Source organism: Heliangelus exortis, chromosome 16 (assembly GCF_036169615.1).
Source record: "Heliangelus exortis chromosome 16, bHelExo1.hap1, whole genome shotgun sequence".
Taxonomy (NCBI): Eukaryota; Metazoa; Chordata; class Aves; order Apodiformes; family Trochilidae; genus Heliangelus; species Heliangelus exortis.
The window spans coordinates 8,841,858-8,850,829 of NC_092437.1; the positions used below are offsets into that span (position 1 = coordinate 8,841,858).

Below are 8,972 nucleotides of genomic sequence, written 5' to 3' on the forward strand. Positions count from 1 at the left end.
CAAATTAGACCTGTTTTTTGAGAAATCCAAACTATTCCAGTTTTAAATGTATATTTCCTTTAAACAGGCCACTAGTCTCCTGGACTCTAACAAAAGTTCCTTCAGCTCCTTTATAGATTATGCACCTCTGAATGTGTGTGAATGAGCTTGGGCCTGTTGCAGAACAGCTTTGTTGGCCAGTTTGGCAGAAGGCTTTGGTTTTTTTGCCAGCCTAAACAGCAGTCTGAATTCTGTCTCTCTCACATGAAGGACAAAGAGAAAGCCTGTATTCTTTTTGCAGAATTTCAGTCACCACCCTGTACTGGGATCTAAGGGTACCATCCAGTCAGAACCACTCTTGTAATTTCTGCTTGCTTTGAGTAGGAGAAAAAAAAAAAAACAAAAAAAAAAAACCTTAAGGGAGAGAGAATAAGAAAGGAAGCTGATTTTTTTGCATTCATGCATGCTGACAGTCTTGCTCTTACAGATTAAAACTTATGTGAACAGGTATTTTCCTCATGCAGGTGTCCTTAGGCAGTAGCCCATCAATGGATCTCTACTATTGATGGAAGTGGTGTTTCATAATAAGATGTGATAAGATGTACAAACCTTGAAACTGGTGCTTTTTGTGGGTAGGAGAAACCTAACAACAATCAGACTGTTAAAATTTCACAGGCATTTTCACCTGTGTCAATAGATGAGAGAAACAAATTTCATGATAAACAGTGAGTCTGATGCCATTGACCAGAATTGTTTTATTGTATTAATGGAAGTCTGGATTCACAAGCTTAGCAGTGAGGTTCAGACAGGACTATCCACCAAGAGTCCTGCTAGCCTGCTGGAATTTAATACATGGAGGAGCTGAACAGAAGGGCAGTGATTAGGGCACAGTCTTGGCAGTGGGAGGAAGAGATGCAGATCCTCTGGGCTGAAGGCTGAATTGAGTTCAGCTCTGACATGCTCTGCCTGGTCACTCATGTTCCTTTATGAACATAAACCAGGAAGTTGCCTACTTACACCCCCCAGCATAAGAATGCAGCAGGATGATGGAAATGGTAGAAATCTCCAGTATTTAAACCTTCCACAGGTTTGGTGGTCATGAAACCTTATGAGAATCTGTGCTCAGTGTTGGCAAGGCTGAAGCAGCTCTGAATATGTGTGGATGCAAAGCTGCTGATGTGGGAGGCTCAAACTAGGAAACATGAGCTGTGAACTGTGAACCCCTTCAAGGTCAGGCTGGGCCTATGGGTTTCAGACCTGCAGTGGTGCTAAGGCAAGCTGGAGGGGAGTTATGTGCTGCTTTTATATTTTCCTTAACAATGATGGCATTGTGTGTTGTGTATATAATGCCAATATTGCAATTAGTCATGACAAAAGTCCAATGTGTTTGGCAATATAGAATGGTGACAACAAAGATAACAGAGATGTGGGGCCACTTCCCTCTTGAACAGTGTTTTTCAGTCTTGAAAGGTGTTAATGGATAATAGAGTCCAGGCATATATGTGTTATTCATGGGCAATGTGGAAATGAAATTATTAGCCACTGCTTTTCTCAGTACAGACACACACACACACACAGAGCCAAAGTACTTGTTCCACAATGTAAAATTAAATAATGAAATCTCTGCATACTTTTGACTTACACAGAGATTTTGTGTCAATTATTTCAGGATGTAACTAGACAAACTAAGCAAAAGTGTGTGACAATTAAAGGCAATAGTCTGCTTGCAAAGTCTGGTGCATGGCAGATTTAAGCTATGGATTGCCTCAAGTTTGAGTGTGTGTCTGGGGAAAGCCTTCTATATTTTACTTATTTCCTATGTTTTTCCCCTACTGGAGATTGTCAATGTCAAGGTACTGGGAGAGATGGATTTGTAGATCTGCCCCAGTCTGATGTCTTGGTTGCTGTACAGCTATGGAACAAGATGATGGATCATGGCCAAAGAGCTTAGCATCAAGATATAATGGATACTTTAGAGCAAACTACATTTTTTCCAAAACTCTTCACTTTGCTCTCTGAAATTGTTATCATGCAGTAATAGGGAGCTTGCCTGGAGGGCAGCTGAATAGCTGTGTTTTGCTGTAGGGTTTTAGAAAATTTCAAAACAGACAAAACAGATTTAGCTTGTTATTCCTATCTCTTTCCTACAATTGTTATTTTGCTTTACTGCATTCCTATATTAAAAGCTAAAAATGAAAAATCTGTGGAGTGGATCCTCATGACTCTTCTTAAGAAATGCCATGGATAAGAGAAATTTGTCTCCATCAGTAAAAATAGCAGGCTTTGGCTAAAAGACTCATACTGTCAATATCCCCTTTTATTTCTGCATAGTGAGACAATGCAGATGGCTGTTAATGTGAGTCCATGGAACTGGCCTCTTTGATGAACCCCAGCTGGGTGACACTGGTTAATTTAGCAAATTAACCTGTACTGGGCAGGCTCACAGGGCATTACCTCCATGCTGAGGATGACAGTGCTGTGTTGCACTGCAGGATGCTGTTGAGAATTGTCCCTGTGCAACATGGGAAGCCAGAGACAATTGCACCTCTGCTTTTCACTTTCACTAGAGAGCAGAAGTTCATTTCCCTGTAATTAACTAGTCCTAATTAGTGTTTGGATCTTTTCAGACTTCCAGTGGTTCTGTGTTGTGCAGCTCAATGCAGCTGACTGTATCCTGCTGTTTGGTCATGATTTTCACATCAATGAGATTACATACTTGTTATAAACCATTAAGTTTTTTTTTCAAAATGCCAAAAGTGCTCAAGTGGAGAAACAAACTTTTGGTGCCACGAGACATGTCAGTAGGGAGCAAAAGTAACACGAAGAGAAAACAAACTTGCTTTACTTAACTTTAAATATGTTTTCCCTCTCCTGGCTAGCTGAGTTGCATTTTGGGAGACAGTTATCCTTTGTAAAGCAGTTGGGAAATTAATGACTGTGATGTAGTAGGTAATTAGAAGTCTTCACATGAGGGTTTGTCAAGCTCATGTAGATCATAGGCAGTGTCCTGTGGAGCTATAACTGGTCTCATCCATGAGTGTAAGAGCCTCATGATTTGCCATTTACCACTGCACAAGCTTCCTCTGCCGGAAAAATGAGTTGTTAATTAATATTTGAAGGATAATGAAGCTTTTAAAATGGATTTTTCAAATGGTGTGTGCTCTGCAAGAGGGAAATTAGTGACAGTTTTCCTTTATTACATGTGTTATATTTCCTTTCTATATTTTTGCCTACCTCTTTCTCTATTCATGCAACATAGATATTGGTCAGAGAAGCAGCCTCTCGTTCATTTTATTCCCTGTGTTTTTTTACTAAATGTCACAGTTCAAATCCTAACAGCTATTCCTGCTGCTAAACATTCCTGTGCTTTCTGGTCTTACTGACACTTAGGCCTTTGTGTCTTCTGCTGCAGCCCCTTTGACACAGAGAACCTGTTTCTGTCACCTGGATCCACTGCCAAGTTTTCTGTGAGTACCAGGAAAAGCTCTTTATACAACTGGACCCCACCAAATACTCCCAGCTTCAGAGAGAAATACTACTTGGTGAGTATGCTGAGGAAAGCAAAATGCAAAGCACACACATAGGACTTGATTTGTTTATAAGATTAGACTATTAAAGAACACATTCAGAAATGTGAAAGTGTAGAACTCCAAGGTTTTGCAGTTTGGGGCTTGGCTTCTATAGTTTCTCTTATCCATCCCATGCTGGCCTGACTCCCTTGTGCAGGAGAACCCTGTGGTTTGGATCAGATTGGGTGTGGCTGTTTCCAAGAACAAGAAACTATAGTTTCCCATCTTAGATGGGATCTTGTGCTTTTCAATTGTAAACATGCTCATTTATGAATCTGTTTGCTACAGTCTGTTTTGCAACAAAGGCAGAGCCAAGGGGATGTAAGTGATGAAGCTCAGCCTCCCAGCATATTGAGCTACTTGGCTGCCTGTGATTTTGATGCACATGGGAGAAGCAAGCCTTGCAATCCTGCAGAGACAAGTGAGGCAGACTCGTTCAGCTCTGAGGATCAGAAGGGGACAGAATCCAGAAATACAACTCCAGCTCTGGACCACAGGACATTACCATTAGTGATTATTCAAGAGACTTGTGGAGAAGAGCAACAGCACCCTCTTCAAAATCACACAACTCTAGATATCCTGAAGAAGACTCCATGTGTGGATGGATTTCCAAATAAGCCATCTAGTTTCCTGAGCCACCAGAGAGGTAGTAGAGATTCTTTCAACCAGGCCAGAAATCTCCATCTGACAGAGCATGAAGACATTAATCAGAAGAGTTTCAATGCTGCAAGTGACCTAAAACTAGATGGACATTCAAAGTCAGTTGATAAGGCTCTTCAAGAAGTGTTAAGTTTGCTGAAATTACGTGATGTGGGGCAAGCCCAGCTGCAGAAATTGGAATACCAGGTTTCATCTCTGAGGGATAAATTAAAGGTATGGTAGTATTTTACTTCTGGTAGATGGTGTGGTTTCCATTACCTCCTAAAATTGTCGAAGTTCCATGACCCTGTGGTGGATTTGACTTGAGCTATCAATGCCATGTTCCCAAAAAGTAAGTTTGGCCACCAGAGGTCAGGCGCTGCTCAGGAAAGGCAGCGTTGAGAGCTGACTCCACAGGAGCACTGTGCTGCAGAGCACCTCTCGGAGGCAGACTTCAACTGCTGTCCTCAGATCAGTAATCTGAAAAAAGAAATTAACAAGCTGCTACAGGCAAAGTGGAAGTTTTTCTGGCCTAAGCAGAATATGAATTGTATGCCAGACCCTCTGCGTTTTTGCTCTAATTTTTAAATGTTTTTCAGATATAGTTTACTTTGAGAGGACTCTGGTCAGATCATCAAATCTAACATTTCTCTAGAATCCCTCAGCTTCTGCAGACAGTTCAGTCTGTCTGAAGTTTCATATGATGCTGAAAGCATTTGTTTCTTGAGAGGAAAGGTCCTGAAGAAACACTTTCTGCAAGCAGTGGGTTTTATTGTAAATTTGGTATTGATGCTGTACATGGAGCCATTGTGCAGACTTGGGAGCTAAGGCACTGTAAGACTTCATCTAAGGTCTGGAATAATAAATGACATTAACAAAACTGCACTAACCTCATATTCCAGTGCAAACAATTTAAAAATAGAAATGAAAAACCCAAACAAACCAAAGAGTAGTACAGACATATTAAAATATTCAAGCATATTTATTTTATTAGCAACATTATCTTGGAATCACAGTGCTGTACCAAGAGCTAACTTTCATGATGTGTAAAAATAACATTCTTCCTTCTTTTCCATCGACAGGTGAAGGCACTTCATCACAAACATTCATCTATGGAAAGTTTAATGGTGGAGACAGTACTGGAAAGTTTTGACTTCTTAAATGCTGACTGTAGTGCTGATGAACTTTCATTATTTGGAAGCATAAGAACAGCCAGTGTCAGGTATGTGTCTGTAGCACAAGGAAATGGAGCAAAGAGGGCTGACCCCAGGAAACTTACTGGTACACAATGCTTGACTAACCAATGATTGTACAGAGCTGCTACTGGTATGAAAATCCAGGAAATAAACCAAAAAAAAAAAAAAAAAAATTTATATATATATATATAATATAATGAGATTCATAATTCAGAATACCTATCACATTGAAATGTCAGGAAACTTAAACTGAACTGGAAACCACTGCAGAACGACACCTGTGGGATATGATGGGAGGCCCTACATATAGGCCTGCAGGAAACTGGATTACCAGGATGATGCTGAGTAGTTCTGCACTAGCAAGAGAGAGAGCTACAAGTCACTTGTAAAGCTCTTCTAGAGAGCAGAGCTACAAGCTTGATCCTGGGAGACCTAATGGATTCCCTTTGTCACCAAGCTGGGAGAACACCAAGGGATTTGTCTGTTACAGCTGCTGCTTTTGAAGTTCACCTGCTGCAAATGAGCCAGCAACTCAATTCACATCATCTGGAAGCATCTTTTCCTAGTATTGAATCTCCAAAATGGGGTTTTGTGTGATCATGTGATCTGGTGTGACTGCCCTCTAATTAGAATAAAGTCATCATGTTTTTAAGAAGTATTTTAAATGCAATAAAAAATGTTGTGATCTGTTAAACGACACCTGGTTTGTACTTTTGCCACTTGCTTGAAGGTTACTTCTGAGACTGTATATATGAATCTTCATATTCATTTGGTGATTCTGTAATGTTTTAACTCCTTTTTCCCTTCATCTCAACAGCACATACAATGACAACACACTTCAGTCCCTGAGCTGTGACACGAGAACAGAACCAAGATGTTTAACCACTGGTGATGACAACTTAGACACACTTTTGATAACTCATCTGAAGCTGTGCAAAGGTCTTTTGCAGGTAAGGAGTAGGTATGGGTTTCCAGAACACTGGCTGTCATTGTTGGTTCTGGTTATGGACAAAAGTGAGTATGAAGTTGGCTATTTTATAAAAGCAGGAAGGCTCAGAATAGAAATTTACTCAAAAAATGCAGACTATACATATGTCTGCACAGAAATCATCATACAAAACTCTGCTACTTTTTTTCAACCTTTGGTTTTTGCTGAAGCTCTGTGTAATACCTTTATGCCTGAAGCAGGCTGCTGATGCAGTAGGACAGATTCAGATTGAATTGTGTATTGATAATGGGTCATCACATTTTTAATGAATGAAAAACTGCTACTATTGGAAAGAAACTGCTAGCATGCAGGAATTCTTCTTTCCCCTTGAGACACAATTCTTCAATTTATTTTAGTTACACTGCTCAAGAACATTATCATCCTCAAAGCATTACATCTGATGAGGATGGGCAGCAGAGGACAGTGTAACTCTTAGCACTGATCTGCTGCACAGTTGTACTGAGGCAGAGAAGGATGTCAAATTTGGGCAGTTTGTTCCAGCATAATATGATTTACTCATCCTGTTCTGCAGAGCAGCTTTGCACTTAGAAGTGACCTGTGCATCTCTGATGGCAAAAGAAGCCTTTTGAGATCAGATGGTGTGTTTTCTCAGTTTTTAGAAGTCTGATTCAAAGAAACAAATCCTCATTCATCTTGGGCCTTGATACTGCCTTTGTTTCAGCTACTAAGATAAGCCTGTTACATTTCAGAAACTGAAGTCACCAAATGTTGCCCGAGTTGTCCAGAAGAACATTTTGGAAGAAGTATCAGAGCAGACACGAGTCCTGGGGGATGTCTTGGATATGTCTGTTGAAGAAAGTGAGTACTTTGTTTTTCCAAAGCATGCCAGAGATAGGAGAGGCACAGGTAACTTCCCCAGACATTTAGAATTCCTTCTAAATTCCTTTAAAACATTCACATAATTAAAACAGCTCTGATTTGTAGAATCTTAGAAAAAACAGGGCTCATACTTTGTTTTACCCCTGCAAGGAAGAAAATATTATTTGAAGTATGGCTCAAAGGAGCAGTAGCTGAACTGGGATGTCTTACAAACAAGGATGTTATAGATGATGGAGCCTGAAGTCAAAGAACAGCAAAATAGCCTTAAATACCTGTTTTATACATCTGTGTTTTTACTTGGTAACCAAACAGCCCAACTTCTATATGATTTTGCAAGAAAAATTTGGTGTACAATTTTTCCCAATACAGGGCTTCCCCCAACTGAATTTCTCCCATAGACTTCTGGATATGACAAAGTGATAAAGGCACAATGGGAGACTTCAAAGGCTTTTGTTCTCATCTTGGTAAATACAGTGGCAAAAGTGTAAATTTTAGATGGAGGCATGTGCTGGCAGATTTTATCCTGAGGAATGTGAGAATAAACAGTTCCCTGAAGCAAGGTTCTTAAGAGCCTTGGCACAACATAATGAAGAAAATTCAGGAGTCTCAAATGCAGAACACAAGTTCAATACCTCTATAGGTAAGAGTGAGAAATTACAGGGTTTAAATGATACTGAGAAACCACAGGAAATTGTTTCAATGCTTGTCTGAAGTGTTTGATGAAAGAAAGACTGCTCAGTCTATGTGCTGAGGTTCAGAGTTCTCCACTTGTGATGGTCCATATTACAGGATCTCTAAAATGCTTGGAAGCAGCACATCTCTAGCTGGTAGAAGTGGAAACAAAGTCAGAAAGTTCTTCTGAAACTTGGCTCATATGCTGCAGTAAAATGAATAATGAAAGGCAGGAGAGCTGCTCGGCATCTCATTCAGGTCTCAGTGACAGTTTAGGAGCTCAGCCCAACCTTGGTGAAATCAATGCTTGCAGATGTTAAAATACTGGCAGCAAATCTCCAGCTTTGAACAAAGCTGTCTCTGTAATGCAAATACAAGTTGTGCTGACATGTCTCTAGATATACAGTCTGGTGCCTAATTTCTCATGTGAAATCCAAAATGTGCTAGAGCTCACCAACTTTCAAAAATGTTCTTTTTTCTAAAAGGTGATTTTTATTTTTCCAGTTATTCAGAAGACTAAAAAGAAGAAGCAGTATCTGAAAATCTGGAGTGATCTTGCAGAGCCTGGCACAATCTTGTTTGCTTCAGCAGAAAGATTCCATCATGCTCTAAAATACACACTGACAATGAAAGTGAAGGAAAAATACCCTGGTCAATTAGAAGCAGGTACCAGTCCATTTCTTGAATGCAAGACCACTCTTGGTTTCATTTTATTGCATGGCTAAACATTAAAAGAAAAAAAAAAAAACCAAAAAACTAAGCCTCTTGTTTTAAGGAGTTTCCATCTAACTAACCTTTCATTTTCTCTTGTTACTTTCAGTATTGCAGAGGTTGCAAGAGCAGATCACCACCTGTGATGGGTTGCTCCCCTCTCTGTACCTCCAATCAGAACCAGTGACTTTATTCCAATTTTATAGCTATCTGGAGAAACACCACATTACCAGCCTGGAGAAACATGTGGGAAAACTTGCTAAAGAAGGTAAAGGCAGTGCTTGGCTCCTTTGCTTTAATTCACAAGCCCAACAGTTGGCTGTTGCTCTCCAGGTTACTATTCAAAATATACTTTCAGAGCAGAAAAGAGCCCAACCA

The 8,972-nt window shown here is 40.0% G+C and overlaps 1 protein-coding gene across 4 annotated transcripts in view; it reads left to right on the top strand.

Moving 5' to 3' along the window:
* The window catches only part of RIPOR3 (RIPOR family member 3), a 50,927-nt gene that overhangs the window by 37,549 nt on the left and 4,406 nt on the right, over positions 1-8,972 (top strand). For all 4 annotated transcript variants that reach the window (XM_071759608.1, XM_071759609.1, XM_071759606.1 and 1 more), the window contains 7 exons: positions 3,392-3,521; positions 3,837-4,421; positions 5,270-5,409; positions 6,201-6,333; positions 7,082-7,190; positions 8,388-8,549; positions 8,704-8,862. In XM_071759608.1, the coding sequence (XP_071615709.1) occupies positions 3,392-3,521; positions 3,837-4,421; positions 5,270-5,409; positions 6,201-6,333; positions 7,082-7,190; positions 8,388-8,549; positions 8,704-8,862 (1,418 nt within the window). The remainder of the gene's footprint in view (positions 1-3,391; positions 3,522-3,836; positions 4,422-5,269; positions 5,410-6,200; positions 6,334-7,081; positions 7,191-8,387; positions 8,550-8,703; positions 8,863-8,972) is intronic.